Raw genomic sequence first — 18730 nt, forward strand, 5'->3', positions numbered from 1 at the left:
GCTAGGATTAAAGGTGTGTGCCACCACTGCCTGACCTCTATGGCTAACTCTGTGGCTGGCTCTGTCCTCTGATCTTCAGGTAAACTTTATTTGCTAGGAGTACAAATAAAATATCACCACAGTGGCCCTCTCCTACAGTGCCTTGGCTAAGAGCACTCTCCAGTATGTGTATAAGTCCTCTCCACCCTAAAGGTGCACCTCAAAGGCCACCTTTTCCACACACGCCACCCAGATCTTGTCTGGCCAAAGCAAATTCCTTCTGAACGTGAACCAGCAGACGGGGCACATTCCACACTCCTGTGTTGATGGAACACACCGCCATCGTCTCTCGACTTGACTACCTCCCGATGCTGAGACTTATGCCCTCACCCGTTTCTGAACCGGAAGAGGCCATGGCATCAATCAAGGGCTTGCTAGAACTGCAAATTCTCAGTTCTAGCTCACACCTGAAGGGAGCAGGGCTTGGAAATCCGTGGTCTAAGACCCCGGAACACGGGTTTGCGGCACGACTAGAAGCACAATGATGCTCAAATACAGGTTTCCGTGGCCTCAGGTACCGTGCTGGTCACTCAGGAGCACCCATTCCCACCTCACACAGGCCCGGGGACTGGATCAGGTTACAGCAACCTGAAAACTCGCTGGACAAAACTCAAGGTCAGCCTGTGCCTGTAGGTCTGTACATTGTGTGTATGTCGGTCCTTAGGACGCGGGCAAATTTAGTTTAGCTGAGGTAAAAGGGCTGGTGGGAACGGCATTTCCCCCAGGGCCTTTCTTGTGAAATGAAGAGGCACCTAGTCTGACCTTGCCCACGATTCCTGGCTCTTTTTTTTCTCTCTCACAGAAAAGGGGGCAAGAGGTAGGAAAGCAACTCAAAGCCAGTTACTTTTGCAGTTCTGGCAAAACTGAAAGGCAGTTAGAGGAACATGGGTTAACCCCACAAGAAGTGCGTGTTCTTTCATATGTTTTCTCAGCACTTGGGAGGCAGAGGTAACAGAATTTTGAGCTCATGGCCAGCCTGGGCTACACCACAATTTCCAGACCAACTATATACAGAAAAAAAAAAAAAAAGTATCTTGAAAACAAAAAAAACAAAGAAACAACAAAATAGCATGTGTGGGTTGGCTGAGAACTTCAGAGATGATTCCAACCCTCAAGGCCCTCCTATATACTCCTTGAAAGGCTAGGCCTCAAGTAAGGAGGAAGACCTCAGGATTTCCTAACAGGGACAAAAAAAAATATGCATTGGGCATCTCCTGCCCAAGAAACCACCGAAACGTCTCAGTCTGTGGTCTCCATCCCCGGAGAAGTTGGGAAGCCTCGTGATTTGTACGAGGGAAGCTGCTCTCTGTTGCCCGTCCCCTCCCCTAGCTGACTGTATCTGGAAGGTAACGAGACAGAAGCCCCTCTCCCAGACATCTGCTTCTCCCAGGCCTTGCCACTGGCCCACCTCTTGGCCCTGACTCTGGTGACCCAGTTTCGGTGGTGACAGCGTCTGCTCTCCCCCACCGCCCAGGAGGCTCTGTCAGTCTGAGATGGGGCCCACTGCTACTCCTCCACTCCTTTCCGTAAGTGGTGCCGGCTGGGCCCGGGCCCCAGAAAAACAAACCGGAGCTCTGTGCTTTTTGGCAGCCTGACTTGGCCTTTTGTTTTGACAAGGGGTGGGAGGGAGAACTTGAACCCTGTGGTTATCTGCATTTTAAAACATTTAAACACAGCGAGTCCACCTGCTGGCCTTGGTGTGTTCCCTAGTCAGTTTCTCAGCTCCACCCTTCTAAAATAGCAACTCTCTACCCTCCTTTGGCTTATAGACACCAGGCTTGGGGGGATCGCGAAGCCCTGTCCTTTCCTGCACTGAACTCCTGTCCATCGGGTGGCCTCAGTCCTAGAAAGGGAAGGGTGAGGGTGAGGAAGAGGTCCTATTTGAAGGACACACCCATGCTGGCTTTCAAAGACCACTGCACTTCACAGGGAGAGACTTCCCAGCCAGGAGTCTGGTTTCCTTGCCAGATCAAATGCCGGTCGGTCCTAGCCGTTTTCCTCCTGTCACTGACTGGGAGGAGAGGGCGAGGAGAGAGAAAGGCCCATCACGGGCAGTAGATCGGGGGCAGGTTTGACAAGCCACTTCAACATCTGATTTCACAGCGAGCACAATGAGGGACCGGAATCGTCTGGGCAAAGAGTCCACAGTTGCTTCTTTTGAGAAACAGCTGTGGGAACCACGGAGTGTCGGTCACCGGAGACGCCTCTGCCCTCGGGACTCCCATCCTCCCACTCTGGCAGCCAACACCGTCTCATCTGAGTTCTAAAACGATCAGGGCACAGAGTGTGTTTAGCAGAAGCGCTGTCCCACAACCTTGACCTCCACAGAGGCCGACTGCAGCCCCGTCGGCAGCCCACGGTGCCCAAGAGGGTCCCCACGCCCTCCTCCTCTAGAAAGGAATCACTTCCGTAACCCGGAACCAGATTCTACTCACCAACACTGTCCCCAAGAGAATCAGAAAAGGCTGGCCAGCCCGCCGTTTCCCAAGGAGCAGAGGCGGTAACCGGGACCCTGGGATGCCAAGAACCCCCTGGGCAAGGACTTACACCAGAGTTCATAGTAGTAGTTGCAGCACTGAGACTGTCCACAGCAGTGTCCCGTGTCACAGATGTAGCTCTGGTTGTTGGTACCCACACAGGCTTCCTTATCCTGCAGAACCAAGAAACAACAGAGGAGCGTATTACACCACGGCGTGTGCCCATGGCCTTCTCCCCCACCTCCTCCACCTGGACGTCTGCTGTCTGTCCCCCATACAGCACCGGGGTTTACCCCATTATGGAAACAAGATAAGAAGAACCACCCAACCACAGCAGAGCTTAGAAAAATAAAGGTTTATTTATTAGGAAAGGGTCATGACACAGAGCCACACAGTAAACAGTGAGGCTCCCCTCAGACAGGACGGGGGTGAGGGGTGGGCGGCGGGGGGGTGCGTATTCTATCTACGTCCAAAGAGAAAGAGTCCGTGTTTAGTGTCAAACTCAGTTGCTAGGAAGGTGACGATCCCCCTGTGACAAACAGTAAATGAAATCACTTTCTGTAAAACTTTCTGGAATATTGAATGCAAACAGGACTCTAGAATTACCATCTAGTCAGTCATTCCAATCTCCCTTCCAACGTCCCTCCCAGACTGCTAACAGTAAGATTGAAAAGATGGTTGGAAAGCAAAACATGGGTTGGGAATGTAGCTCAGCTGGCAGAAGACTTGCCTAGGATGCACGAAACCACGTGTTCAAACCCGTCACACTGTGAACCCCAAGTCTGCATTTACGTTAATTAAATAAAATTAACCTTGGGTCAGAGGCTGCATTAGCAACTAGTTGACAAAAAGTAATCATAGAGCATCAGAGGGCATCTGGAAGAGACAGAGAGATCCCCCAAAGTCGTGGGGGAGTATCTGGAGTGGCATGGCTTTTTTTTTTGTTTGGCGGAGTGGAAGGATGCTCTCTTTTGAAGATGCCAGCAAGGAGAGAAGGTTAACTAGTTGCTACTCAGCCTCTCTGAGCTAGCAGGTTTTCACCCCAGCCTTGGAATCTTGAGTCTTATTTATAAATAGAACAATAGAAATTTAGCGGCAGTGACCAAGCCAGTACCTATGGAGCAGAATATTCCCACCAGCCTGAGTTGCCGGGTTGCTGCCAGAGAAGCAGGCCGGTACCTGCAGAGCCCACACTGCTGGCTGAAATAGCAGTAGATTAAGGCGCAGCCGCTGTGCCGAAGGTAAAACAACGTGATGGTACACAGCTGCCATCCCAGAACTTAGGGGCGGGGTAGGAAGATCAGAAGTTAAGATCACCCTGGGCTACACATGACCCTGCCACAAATGAACACCAAAACAAAACCCTGAATAAACAGATAAGCAAAACCACAAAACCTTCTCCTCTGAGTGTTCCTTCACTCTTGGGAAAAGGTGGCGAACCTAGACAGGTGGCCTAGTCCAGTTTCAATTTACTAGAGCACTTTTACTTACTGAACGATCTCTTGAAAGTCTTGACTTAGGCCGGGCGTGGTGGCGCACGCCTTTAATCCCAGCACTCGGGAGGCAGAGCCAGGCGGATCTCTGTGAGTTCGAGGCCAGCCTGGGCTACCAAGTGAGCTCCAGGAAAGGCGCAAAGCTACACAGAGAAACCCTGTCTCGAAAAAAAAAAAAAAAAAAAAAAAAAAAAAAAAAAAGTCTTGACTTGATCCAGGACTCATAATGTCCCTCGTCAGGGCAGCTACATAAAGGGCACTGCTGAGGAACCACGCAGCACTTTGCCAAATTCTGTCCATAACACTGGTGGAGGAGGATGGGATGAACGTTCTTAAACTATATTTCCCACTAAAGATACGAAATACTAACCAGGCATGGTGGCTACGTGGGTAAGCCTAAAATTCTGGAGGCTGAGGCAGGAGGACTGCATTGAGCTCGAGACCAACCTGGGCTTCACAGCGAGTGGAGTCCAAGCCAGCCTAGGATACAGGGCGAGGATCTGTGTCAAAGAGAGGCAGAGGATCGAGAAAGCTCGCTGGTAATGTGCTTGCTGCGTAAGCACCCACATAAAAATGTGGGCATGGTGGTGCACATCTGTAACTCCAGCAACATGGTAGGGGTGTTAAGTGGGAGGAACAGCCCACAGACAGAGGACCTGATGGAGACGAGAAGATCCCTGCCAACTAGCCAGCCCAGCTGATTCGGTGAACTCACTCCAGGTTCAGTGAACGCTCATCTCAAAACATGAAGTGGAGGGGCTGGAGGGGTGGATGGCTCAGTGGTTAAGAGCACTGGCTTGTTCTTCTGGAGGATTCTGTTCCTAGCATCCACATGGCAGCTCACACCTGTCTGTTAACTCCAGTTCCAGGGCTTCTGACAGCCTCACACAGACATACATGCAGGCAAAACACCAGTGAACAATAAATAAATCATATATTTAAAAAAATGAACTGGAGTGCAACTGAGAAAGATACTTAATGTCAGCCTCTGGCCTTCTCATGCACACATGTGCACAGACACACTAACTGGTACACATATATCACACACACACACACACACACACACATGCAAACATGCACAAACACAACACACAAATGAAATAACATACTAACCAACCTTAACCTCAGCTAATAAATATTTTGAGCAACTTCACACATGTATGATGAAACTTACACACACGTCACCTGCCATATCTGGCTTTCAGTGTTTCATTTACTATAATCAGCCTGTGCCAAGCACCATCTTGGGTAAATGGGAGGCACAGATAAAGGAAACATTGTTCCTATCTTTAACAAGCTCAAAGTTACCAAGGAAAACCCTGCCCAAGCAAAGAAACTCAACCCGAAGGTTCCATCTGCATCTACTGCCCTGCCCATTGGCGTAAATCCCGGCAGACAGCTGCCAGGGAAACTCTGGTCACGTGGTCGGCTCTAGCCTTACCTACACTGGCTTCAGCATACACAAAGCACCCACGAGCGTCTAGAGGCCAGGCAGCTATAGGAGGGACCTACAGCTACAGAGAGAGACAGGAGAAAGGGCAGAACTGTATACCAGATCCTTCCTCAGTGCACATTTCTACCACACACTCTCGGGGCTGGGTAAACTGAGTCAGTGGGTAAACGTCGAACAAACTCAACAACCTAAGTTTGATCCCCTGAAACCCACAATGAAGGAGAGTACCAACTCCCGCAAGCTGGCCTCTGACTTCTGAATGTGTGCCGTGACATGTGCATACTCACACATACAGTAATGAAGAATAAAATTAATTCGGAAAAAGAACTCTTCCGCCCCGGGATAGACCAGCTCAGGAGACACAAGGAAGGGCAGTAAACGCTGACAGCCAGCGAGTCTCCCAGTGTTGCGAGTTCCTTATTCTCGCATTCCCGAGCCCAGAGAAAGCAGAGCACTGTCTAGCAGGCGGCTGTCCCACTGGAGGCGCCTTCAGAGGCAGGGTGCATGTGGAGACAGCAGGGCTGTGCTTGCTGCGTCCTCCAGCCCCAGCCCCTCGGGCGTCAGAGCAAACCACCCCTTTCATAAGGATAGCAAGCCTCTCCAAGCTCACCAAGCCCTGCCAGTGCCATTCTTTGGCACACTAGTTTGCAAAAGCAAGTTCAAAGTAGCCGTGCACTTTTAAAACGGGCCATGCTTCCTCTACCCCAGCAAATAAATTCAGCGATCCTTCTGCCTGGGGAAAATCCACCAGATGAGGCAGAGGCGGCCAACCGGTCCTACATGACTTGTGCAACGAGCACACTTGAAATCTAAACAAGTAATATCCTCATGACCCACCGCTGTCCACTCTGCTCTTGACCCTTCCACGCTCCTGTTAGAGACAGGAGGACCCCACTCTGCCTTGCTGCTTGGCTCCAGTGCAGAGCTATGTCCTGGCACCCCTTAACCCAGTGCCTCAAACCCGCTTTAAGCTGGATTGCTCACCCCCCCCCACCCCACCCCACGCCCAAAGGCGGGGACCCTGCACTCTGAGCTCGCCTTGTTCTTGGGAATCTCGCCCCTCTGCAGCATGGGAAAGGAAAGGAGGCGGGCAGTGATGAAGACAGGAAGTAGGCTCAGAGGAAGACGTGAGAAGGATCGCTGGGATGAGAAGTGCGCTCCCCCAGCCAGACCTGCGGCAGGAAAGAAACCTGGCAGGCTCAGATTCTGCCACAGTCCTGCCACTTCAGAGGAACAAGACTTTGGGCAAGGGACTTGATGGCCCTAGGGCCAGTTAACGCGATCCGTAACATCCTCAATCTTCAGGCTTTTTGCCTGGTTGGTTTGGGTGCGGGGATGAAACTCAAGGTCTGGTGCATGCTAAGTGTAGGCTTCATCTGGTTTTCTTCAAGCCCACTGCCTCATCCCACCTCCAACAGAGCATCCCCAAGCCAATGTAAGAGTTCATAAAATCCACGGCTCCTCTCACTCAAGCCAACAGCCTCTAAGAATGGTGGGAGGCGCTGCCCGGTGCTCCTCTACCCCTCCCCAAGCAGCAGCCCAGCCAGAGATCACCACTGAGAGGGGGGTTCAAAGGCCACTCGTGGCTCAGCACCCACAGAGCTCAAGTAGTTAAAAGTGAGTTGGGTCTGCGTCCAAAGCCCCATTCCTGCATGAGGTTTATTTAATACGCAGCCTTGGGAAGCTGGTTTTCCCATGCTGCTGCTAATATCAGTATTGTTCTGTGAGCCATGATTACTGTGAGGCATGGAGGACCATCCCAACAGCACTTTGTCCTCCTCGGGCATTAATAAAAACAGGACAGCCTGCTGCTCTCGTAGACGTCTACTTGGGAACAGTGTACCTCATCTACACCGAGCAGTGGGAAGGGGGGACATGCTGGGGCTCCTCCCTTCTGAGCTCAACATGCCACACTCTGGCACATCAGGGAGCAGAACAGAAGTTCCCCCCAGTGGGGGATGGAATGCGTGCAAGGCCCCCGTTCCTCTGCACGTGACGGTCTAGACGGCTCCTGGGAGGAAGGTGAGCGCCACTCAGGACGAGGAGGAGGATTAGAAAGTGTAGCTACAGGAAAGGCACGAGAAGAATGTTCCAGAACAAAAATGCTATCAGCGAACTTCTTGGGCTAGGAGATGACAGAAGTAGGGAGGTTAGGTGAGCCAGAGCCTAACAACGCAGGCAGAAGACAGGCCAGATTGACATTTTAAAAGTTACCTTCAACCTCCTCAGGTACTGTAGGCACACGGTGCGCAGGCACACATTCAGGCAAAATCCATACATATAAAAATAAAATATCAAAGAGAGGGGACACACACACACCACACACACACACACACACACGCACACAGGGTGGGAGGGGGGAGAGAGAGAGAGAGAAAGAATCTGCAGTCACCCTCTCCTAGAAAGGCATCTAAAAGTCCATATAGGACAGAAAAGGAAAAACAAGGTAAGAAGACATAGAACGTATCAAAAAGGAACTGCAAAACCTAAGTGCTCTTGGGGCTGGAGAGATGGCTCTGAGGTTAAGAGCACTGGCTGCTCTTCCAGAGGACGGGGGTTCAATTCCTAGCATCCACATAAGGACTCACAACCACCTGTAATTCCAGTGCCAGGAGATCCAACGCCCCCTTCTGGCCTCAATGGGCACTGCACACACATGGTGCACAGACATGCATGCAGGCATGACCCCCATACACAATTTTTAGAGAGTGCTGTTACATCGAGGCCTTCACCTTAAGAATGGCAGCAGTGAATGAACAATCTCTGTTCCAGGGCCATGTGTACAGCCCTGGCAACACACGCTGTGATCAGCTCTAAGAGACACCAAACAAAACAGAGTAGCACAAAGAAGAAACAATCAAGGCCAACACAGAGACTCGTGAGCACATTCTTACAATGGGAAAAGGCTGAACGGTGCGTCTTTTGCACATAAGCAAAAAATTATCTCATTTCTTTAGTGGCAGCATAAGCTGTGGGACTAATGATGTCCTTAACAGTTTCCACATCTTGTAGTTGCTATTCTTAGCTGCGCCACTGTAAAGGTCAATTTAATCAACATGAGAACTTTCTCAGTGCCAGCATTTTAGAAAGAGACACTGGGCAGTAATGGTTCTTCAGGCATGGTTTTAATTTGCCAGTTTATGGGGCTGGAAAACCCTGGGAGCAACTGGCTGATGCCAACGTCATCTTCACATCCTTAGGAAAACACTCAAATTTTAAAGGTTAAGAGTGAAAAACAGGAAAATCAAAGTCCTTTACTGGATGTTAAAGTATACAGGGCACCAGCTCTCTTGGCTGTCTGCTGTGAATGACATGGGAGTACCCACTTCTGGCTCTCCATGCAGAGAGAACGAACTTCTAGTGGAAATGTTTGGCCTCCCCCACCCCCCTAAAATCACTTAGCTATGCACGCTCTTTACATTAATCATACGCCAGGCGACGTGTGGGGTGAGGCGCGAGCAGGACAATAAGGACAGGTAGGCAAAAGTTCTACTATGAACTACTGGCTACATAACAACAGCGTCTTAATTAGCTACTGAGCCTGCAAGGAAGAGCTCCAGGAACCGAAAATTACAGAGGGAAAGTAGAAATCACACCCAGAAATGAGGCCAGACCTTTCTGGTTGCCCTGCCAAGTGGGTTATTTGATGATCTGGGGTCACTCTGAAGCAGGGAGATGGAATTGAGACCCAACATACAAAGATGAGACCCACTGAGCATGGTGGTAGACTCTTTTAATCCCAGAACTCAGGAGGCACAAGCAGGTGAAGCTCTGGGTGTTCAAGACCAGTATAGTCTGGGGCTGGAGAGGTGGCTCAGCAGTTAAGCGCACTGGCAGCTCTTCCAGAGGTCCTGAGTTCAATTCCCAGCAACCACATGGTGGCTCACAACCATCTGTAATGAGATCTGGTGCCCTCTTCTGGCCTGCAGGCATACATGCATGCTGAACACTGTATACATAATAAATAAATCTTTAAAACAAACAAATCACAAAAGATAGAACCCTCAAAGGGGAAATACAGATCAGAAAAAATAAAAGAGCCATTAGATCTGAATGGGGAAGGGAGAAATTTCCTCTAAAAATCCATGATCATGGGGCCTTCCCTCAAACTAACATAAGACTTGACTTGCCTTAAAAAAAAAAAAAAAAAAAAAACTTTAAATTGAAAATGTAATAAAAATTGGTTTCAGAGTCAAGCATGGTGGTGTTTGCAGAATCCCAGCAGTCAGGAACAGGAGGAAGGAGAGTCATGAGACCGACCGGCTACATAGTGAGACCCTGTCTGGGGGGGGGTGGTGTCCTTGGGCTGGCCAGATGGCTCAGTGGATAAAGGTGCTTGCTGCCAAGCCTGACAGCCTGAGTTAATCGCCAGGATCTACATGGTAGAAAGAGAGAACTGACTCCTGATACAAGGGTTGCAAGGGAGAGTTCCCAGGCTAGCACCAGCCATCTTGCAGAAGAAATATAAAACCCCAAAGAAGTCTCACTCAGAAGCACAGTGTTTTATATTGTGATGTTAACATGTCATCTTGGGGACAAAAGAGAAAAAAAGGTTCTAGTAGAATGTGATGTGTCTGTGTGCCAAGGGGACAAGGAGTCAGTTGTGCTGGCGAGTTTTACGTCAACTTGACATAAGCTAGAGTCATTTTGGAAGTCGAGTCCAGAAAATGTTGCCACCAGATTGGTCTGTGTGCAAGACCGCAGTGCATCATTGCTGACTAATGTGTCCAACTCACTGTGAGCATTGCCACCCCCGGGCTGGGTGTCCTGGATGCCGTAGGAAAGCGGGTTGAGCAAGCCACGGGAGCAAGCCAGTAAGCAGCACCCTCCACTGCTCTGCATCATCAGTTCCTGTCTCAGGATTCCTCCTAACTTCCTTCTGTGATGGACTGTGATGTGGAGCTGTGAGCTGAAATCAACCCTTTCCTCCCCAATTTGCTTTTGGTCATGATGCTTCATCACAGCTGCAGAAAGCCTAAGACACATGGTAAGGAATCCCATAAATAAAGCTCTACTGCAGATGGGTTTACAGGTAAAACACACAATATATAAAACACGATCCGTCACAAACAAGACTTGGAAAATCCAACAAGTAATAGGGTAAGACCAGCTGGAAGGAAAAACAACTTAGGATAATAGAGTGTTCAGATAAGACACAAGAGGCTTCAGCCAGGTGTGGTCACTTACACCTCTAATCCCAGAACTCAAGAAGCTGAGGCAGCTGAGGCAGGAGAATCACCATGAGTTCAAAACTAGCCTGAGGTCCAGGTCAAGACCCTATCTAGGGAAAAGACAGAAGGAAAAAATGAAAGGGAGTGAAGGAAAGAGGAAAGAAAGGAGGGAGGCGAGAAGCAGGGAAGAAAGGAAGGAAGGGAGGGAGGGAGGGAGGGAGGAGGGAGGGAAGGAAGGAAGGAAGGAAGGAAGAAGGAAGGAAGAAGGAAGGAGTGTACAGAGCCAGCTGAGCAGGGAGAGTACCTTGCAAGAATGAGAACCTGAGTGCAATCCGCAGACCCACCAGATACAAGAGGAAGGCGCTTGTAATCCCAGTGCCGGGGAGCCAGAGACAGGTGGGTTCCCAGGGCTCAGTGGCTGTGCAGCCAGCTACTGGGGAGTCCTAGGCCAGGAATGTCTCAAAAGGGAGGGGAGGATGGCGCCTGTCCAAGACTGTCCTCTGGCCTACACACACACACACACACACACACACACACACACACACACACACACACACGCTTGCACACCTTGTACATTTGTGCACCTGCACATGAACACACATACACATCAAAGGTGAGGTTTCAAATAACTAAAGCCCAAAAAGAAAGAATATACCGAGAGAAGAATATTAGCAAAGGAGAGCTAGTGGCCGACGCTTGTTCCAGCAGCACAAACAACGACACAGAGAGCAGAACGGCCCCGAGCAAGCATGAGTACAAAGTCATGAAGCACTCCGAGTCTTGGGGAGAAAGAGAGAGAGAGAGCAAGAGTGAGGCCAGACACCTTTAACCCAGCACCTGGGAAGCAGAGGCAGGTGGATCTCTGAGTTCAAGGCCAGCCTGGTCTACAGAGTGAGTTCCAGGACAGCCAGGGCTACACAGAGAAACCCTGTCTTGAAAAAACCAAAAAAGAAAGCAAGAAAATAGATTTGGAAAACTCATCCATGAAAGTAAAAATGCAGGATGGAGGTGATGTCAATGGATAATGACATTATTGTCACTAAAGCCAGTGACCTCAGTTCCTAGGACCCACACGGTAGAAGGCAAGAAGAACTCTTACACACTGACCTCTGACCTCTACATGCAGGCTTCCTACCCACATACAATAAATAAGTAAATATAATAAAAAAAAAAATCCTCAATAGATGGGTTAGACAGAGATTTGGCAAAGTTAAAAAGAGAATTAATAAACCAGGGAGCAGATCTGAGAAAATTACCCAGCAAAGTGTGCTTTTCTCAACTAGGAAAAAAAAACATGGAAATGGAAAATAACAAAATGCTCATGAAGAAAAGAAAAGAGAGTGGAAGCGTGGCTGTATTCAGAGATGACTGGAGACAATTTCCAGAACAGTTAACATGTGGAATTTAGGGGTGGTAATGAATACACACACACACACACACACACACACACACACACACACACATAAATATGTACATTTTATATGTGTGTGTACATTTTATGAAACTACAGAACAACAAAGATTTTACATTCTCATTATCAAATAAAATTGGAATTTAAAGAGTAACAAGCTTCACAGGATATTATAACAGAAAAAGAGGACAAAGATTTAGGTAGAGCTGGGCAAGCGCATGGGATGGCGGCATCTGATCTACGCCCCGCAGGACAAGGAGACCCTGGCTAAAGCCGACGTTCAGGAACACTGCTCTAGGCAGGGGATGTAACGCGCATGCACCACACTTGGTGTTCTCAAGGACCAGAAGAAAGAGAGCTGGCGTGGACGGTGCGGCGGGTCTCAAGGAGAACTCAGCGGATGACAGAGTCCCGCGCTCTGCACAAACCCTTCGGCGATGCCCGGGCGCTGTTTCAGCAAGTTTTCTCCCTTAGGCTGTGGAGATTTTAATAGATTTAACAATATTTTTGAGACTCTCACATTTACTTTCCAACTGCACGGTAAACAATAAAACGATTTTTTCTTCCATCCTTGAACCTTGAATGGAAAACAGACCAACTCTGGCACTGCACATCCTCCGGGCAGAGGTCTCCTGATTCGGGTACTGAAACCAAAGGAAGCCAGCTTCCCCACATCCTGAAAATGCAGGACCTTCAGGGCCAGCTCCTTAGGTCCTCAGAAAAAGGTCCACAGGTGGTTAGGAAAAGTATTCTCTAAAGCTATACAGATTTACCTAATTTTGGGGGGATGGGGTAGGTCGGGGGTGAATTGAGACAGTCTCTCTCTGTAGTCCTAGAACTCAGTATGTAGACCCGGCTGGCGCTGAACTCACAGAAACACATTGCCTCTTCCTCTCAATTGCTGGGATGAAAGACGTGCACCACCATGCCCTGCTACCTGCATTTTGAACAACCAGGAAGTCAAGTTATCATCTCTAATATTAAGGGATGCAAATGTAAGGCTACTCGAAGAGCTAAGGGAAGCGTGACAATCTGCTCAATCGGACACTCTGAACATGGCACAAGGGATAACGGAGCGGGGTTCCTGCCTGCTGATTCCACACATTAGCCTGGTCTGCCTTTCTTCCATAGTGACACTGGACACTGTCATACACTCATTCTGTATCCTCCACAATATATACTGCGCCTGGAATTTTTTTTTTTTATGTGTGTGGTTGCTTGCCTGCATGTATGTCTGTGAACCACATGCATGAAGCATCCTTGGAGGCTAGAAGGCATTAGATCCCCCTGTGACTGGTGTTACAGGTGGTTGTTAGTCATCATGTGGGTACAGGGAATCAAACCCAGGTCCTCTGCAAGAGCAGCCAGTGCTCTTAACCCCTCAGCCAACTCTCCAGCCCCCTGGAAATGATTTTTTAAGCTTTGCTAGCAAAAGGTAAATTTCATCCTTTCTGATAGAGCAAGCCACTTGCAAGAGGTTAACCAAGACTCAGCTTTGTACACGCACTGGAGACTAGGGAATGGATTTTTAAGCTGTTTGGTGGAATTCAGCATTTTCCCAAAAGAACAAAGAGCCTGAGCTAAAAGGGCAAGTCCCCTAAGAGAGGCAGCAGACCCATCCGGTAAGTCTCAGTCACCTCACAGCTCAGGTCTGACTTGTGCTTCACTCCTTAAGGGCTCTGGCTCCGTCCCCACCCTCTAGATACAAAGTCCACTACCAGGTAAAGCCAAATCCCGGAGCCAGTGACGCACTAGAGGAAGCGCTGAGCTAAGAGATGCCTGCTGCCCTTTCTGTGGGTGCTGGAGATCTCCCGAGCTCCCCCTCAGGTATTTCTTAATGTGGAGCGAGAACCTCTGGAATCAGTGACTAAAAATTCTCCTTTTTTCTTCCCCCCTCTGTGTAGCCTGGCTGTCCTAGAACTCACGCTGTAGCCCAGGCTGGCCTCGAACTCACAAAGATTCGCCTGCCTCTGCCTCCTGAGTGCTGGGATTAAAGGCATGCACCACCACCTGGCTGAAAATTCTTTCCAAAACATTCCCTGAAACAAGCATGGTGGCAAGGGTCTGTAATCCTAGCACTCGGGAGGCAAAGGCAGGCGGATGAGGAGTTCCAGGCCATCCTTACCTACATAGCAAGTCTGAGGCCAGCCTGGGCTACATGAAACTGTCTTAAAACACACACACACACACACACACACACACACACACACACACACACACACACACACACACAGATACTTTAAAATGAAAAATAAGTGCTGGAGTCCAGCTCCAGCAGGTTCAGATTCCCAAGAGGGAGGTGTGACCCTTTGAGAGCAATAGACATTTAGATACTTGCTGAACTTCCCAGCTTTTGCCTCAGGAAAAAATGCTGTAATGAAGTTAATGGCCGCTTTCGGGCCTAAATCATTGAGTCAATCTGCTTTCAAGCTTGCCTGTGGCTAGACTATTGTACAATTACAGAGTACAAAAGGTGTAGCCTTATTCAATAAATGAGCAGTCATCCTGATTCACCTTCAGATCCGGTCAGTCATCTGCATGCCCCCCCACCCCTCGACTCCATACCTCCTCTTTGGGACCTGAACCCCACTGGAACAGGTCCCCGGCAAAAAAGGGGCTGGAGAGATGGCTCAACTGTTAAGAACACTTGTTGCTCTTGATGAGGTCCCAGGTTTGACTCCCAGCAACCCCATGACAGCTTACAACTATCTGTCTGACCTCAGTGGGTACCAGGCATGTATGTGATGCTCAAACATACATGCAGGCAGAACACATATACACATAAAATTCAAAAATAAATAAACTATACAAAAAGTAAATAAAAACACTCCCTGGGATAGCCGGGTGATGGTGGTGCACGCCTTTAATCCCAGCACTCGGGAGGCAGAGCCAGGTGGATCTCAGTGAGTTCAAGGCCAGCCTGGTCTATAGAGCAAGTTCCAAGACAGCCAGGGCTACACAGAGACACCCTGTCTCAACAAAAACAAAAACAAAACAAAAACAAAAAACAAAAAACAGTCCATGCTTTCCATAACAGTTAAGGACTAATGTTTTTTCTAGAATCCCAAACATGCTCAATAGTTACCCACAAGAGTACCAACTTAGAAGCAGGCACATAAATCATTTACCCTTTGTCCCATTCCATAAAAAACACAATAAATCATAAACATGCATTTTAAAAATAAGTGACACATTCATTAGGCACACTCCCAACTGGCCCATACTGCTATTGCTGAAGCCACATCATTAAACAGCCCCCAAACGGAGCAGCAAGCGGAGAGATTAAAATCCATTTCCTGTGTTGCTATTAGGAACCTGGACAACAACCTCACAGAGAGTCACCTGACCCTATAGGAAAATCCCAGAGTGAAAATCTGAAGCTGCAGCACACCCTGAGGTTTTCTTACAGTCCACTCCCTGAGGTTCTCCCAGCGCCACCCCTGCCCCTACAGCCCGGGGCTACAAGATCATTGGACCACTCTTCCGTCCCTGGACAAAGGCAGCCCAACTCAAGGGGGCCCCAGAAATCCCACCTCACCAGCTGCTTCTGCCACAGGCCACGAAGAAGAAGGACTCCTGAAATGGGGCCACGCAGAGACGGAGGGCTGAAATAAGCAGGGTGGGGGCAGGGTAGAGGCAGAGTGGGGGCAGGGCAGCTGCTCACTGTCTACTTTTGAGCCCACCCGGTACCTTTATCTTTTTCTTTTTAAATTGTTTCTATTTTCGTTTTGCCTACACTGCGCATGTGCACCACACTGAGTGCCTGGTGCCTGCAGAGGTCTGAGGAGGTTTGTCTGATCCCCTGGAACTAGAGTTGTGAGCTGCTCTGTGGGTGCTGAGAATAGAACCCGGGTCCTTTGGGAGAACAACAGTGCTCTTAACCACCGAGCCATCTCTGGGCCCCCATCCAGGTTTTTACACAGGTGCTAGTGGATCCCCTGACTGAGCCGCCATCCCAGCCCGTTTTTCATCTAAAGGAGAGGGAAAGGAAGGGAGGGAGTCTGGGAGTTTTAAAGTGAGAAATATCCACATAAGAACATAAATGTAGGGGTTAGAGAGACATTTCGGCAGGAAGTGCTTGCTGCTCTTCCAGAAGGTCTAGGGTTCAATTCCCAGCACCCGCATCAGGTGGCCCACAGGAACCAAGGCAGTGACTTCTTGTGGCCCCCATAGGCACTTAGCGAATTTTTTTTTTTTTTCATTTTTCTGTGTACCCTGCTGCCTGACTCACTGAGACGTCTGCCCCATGCTAATACAAAATAAGTAAATAAATACGTAAAACAAATCGCGTAAAATTGCTTGCCTTGACTCGAGAAGCGCAAGAGCAGCGAGGGTCATTCACTGGCGAGTTCAAGACCATCCTGGTCTATATAGTGAGTTCTACACGGTGTGAACCTGTCTCAAAACCGGGGGGTGGGGGAGGCAGGGGGGAATGTAGGGACTGGGGAGATGGCTCCGTCAGGAAAGTGCCATCAGTGCAAGCATGAGCACCCGACTCCAGTCCCCAGAACCCAAGGAAAAAGCTGGGCACTGCGGTGCACACCTGCAATGCCAGTGCTCGGGAGGTGGAGGCGGGGAGATCCCCAGGCTGGCCAGCCCGCCAGCCTAATCAGCGAGCCCCAGGTCCCACTGAGAGCCTCCGTCTCAAGAACCACAGTGGGTAGGTCCCAAGAAATGACATTTAAGGTTGGTCTCTGACCGTCCCCATGTCCCTACCCCCACCCCACTCCCGCCGCCACACAGCTACCTGAGTGTGCACCCCCCCACCACACACACAGAGTCAAGTTCATCTTGCCCCTTCACAAGCACAATCTAAATCAATAAAATTCAATCTGTGTGGTGCGTGGGCCTAGAACCAGAGTCTCGCTTGTGCATGGCTACTGAGGGGTCCTCGGCCCCCGTCACCCTCACCCCTTAATGACTTGTAACACAGCAAAGTCTCGTGGGTCATTTCTACAAACGGTGACATGGACACATATAAGTTCACACATATGACATGTCACTCACACTTGTGTGGGGCACTCAAGCTTCTCAAACCTCTTAATCAGCCTGCCCTCGTCCCCTGTAAGGGGTCGAAAGTGCCACCACCTGAGAGAACCAACCCTGAGACCACCCAGTTCATCGGTGACTTTTACTGAATCCTAAAAATGGGTCTTGGTCAAACGAAATACCCCTCCCTTCCTTCTTCAGATTTATTTTATGTGCATGGGTGTTTTGCCTGCATGTATGTCTGTGTACCACATGCCTGCCGGGTGCCCATGGAGGCCAAAAGAGGGGGCTGGATTCCCCGGAATTGGAGTTACAGTGTGGGGGCTGGGAATCACACCAAGGTCATCTGGGGGAGTAGCCAGGGCTCTTAACCACAGAGCCATCTCTCAGCCCCAAAATACTCATTGCTTTGCCCCCAAAGAAAAGGTATCGCTTTCAGAGCTATGGATGTTGTGCTGACTTTTTTAAGAGATTCACCAGTGTCGCCAGCAGTGAAACAATACACACGGTACATCCATCTCCTTCCACATTTTAATCCTGATCCTCCTCCCACGGGAGGCTCCTACCGAGCTCCTACCAGAGCTTCCCTCACGAGACTCACGAGACTGTCGGCTTCGAATCCAGAGCTGGAGATTTATGCATCAAAAAGTTCAACATTGTTCAAGATAACTGTTTACTCCTACAAAGAGTGACATTGAAAAATGGCCTCTCCAAAACAGATATGAGATAAAAAGGCTTTGGGACACAGAGGCTGTCTCCAAGACTGAAAAACTTAAAAGAAAGACGGACTCTAAAAGTGTGGCACCTTATGCTTTGAGGTTAAGACAGCCTTGGGTTTTTTTGGGTTTTTTTGTTGTTGTTGTTGTTGTTGTTGTTGTTGTTTTTTCAAGACAGGGTTCTCTGTGTAGCCCTGGTTGTCCTGGAACTCGCTCTGTAGACCAGGCTGGCCTCGAACTCACAGAGATCCACCACCTGCTTCTGCCTCTGGAGTGCTGGGATTAAAGGCTTGTGCCACCACCGCCAGGCTAGCCTTGGCTGGCTCAGGAAAGGGTGCAGGATGGGTCTGTTATTAGTCAGATTACAGTAAACCTAAGATGCTGTAACAGGTACATGGCTGGAAATACGGCCGATCACTAAACTAACTGCTGCCTGATGTGTAAGCTGCGAGTTATCGGCAAGACTGAGATCGATCCCTGCGGGGGCGGGGGTTGATACCCACAAGGGAAGAGGTGAGATTTCAGGTCTAGAAGGGTTTAGGTATCATCTCCTCCCCACATGCAGAAAATAACAATCTGTGCTTGACGAGACATGATCCCCACTGACTGAGGGGGCAGCGGGATGTAAGATTCCAAGTCTTTGGGCAGGTCCTGAGCACAGGAGGCTTAGGAAGCAAGGGAAAAGTGTGCTGCCTTCCCTTTACTACATCAGTCATTCCAGGCACAACAACACAGGCCTACAATCCCAGCGCCGGGGAGAGCGAGGCAGGAGGGTTGTGAGTTCAGAGCCAGCCCTGGCTGCACAGCGAGCCCTCCATCCTCTCGAAGGCCATAACATCCACTCCCTCAGAACAGCAGCAGCCTGGTGTCAGGAGTTTCTACCCTGGTGCTCTCCATGCCGTCACCACTGAGCCCAAAATCAGCCAACAGGGTCTAGACATTGCCAAATGTCATGGGTGCCCACTGGTGTTTGTGACACAC

General features: G+C 49.5%; 1 protein-coding gene across 1 annotated transcript in view; it reads right to left on the reverse strand.

Moving 5' to 3' along the window:
- The window catches only part of Wbp1l (WW domain binding protein 1 like), a 62870-nt gene that overhangs the window by 12631 nt on the left and 31509 nt on the right, over positions 1-18730 (reverse strand). The window contains 1 exon segment of the mRNA XM_028874686.2: positions 2587-2689. Coding sequence (XP_028730519.1) covers positions 2587-2689 — 103 coding nt within the window.

The sequence above is a fragment of the Peromyscus leucopus genome, chromosome 1 (assembly GCF_004664715.2).
Source record: "Peromyscus leucopus breed LL Stock chromosome 1, UCI_PerLeu_2.1, whole genome shotgun sequence".
Classification (NCBI taxonomy): Eukaryota; Metazoa; Chordata; class Mammalia; order Rodentia; family Cricetidae; genus Peromyscus; species Peromyscus leucopus.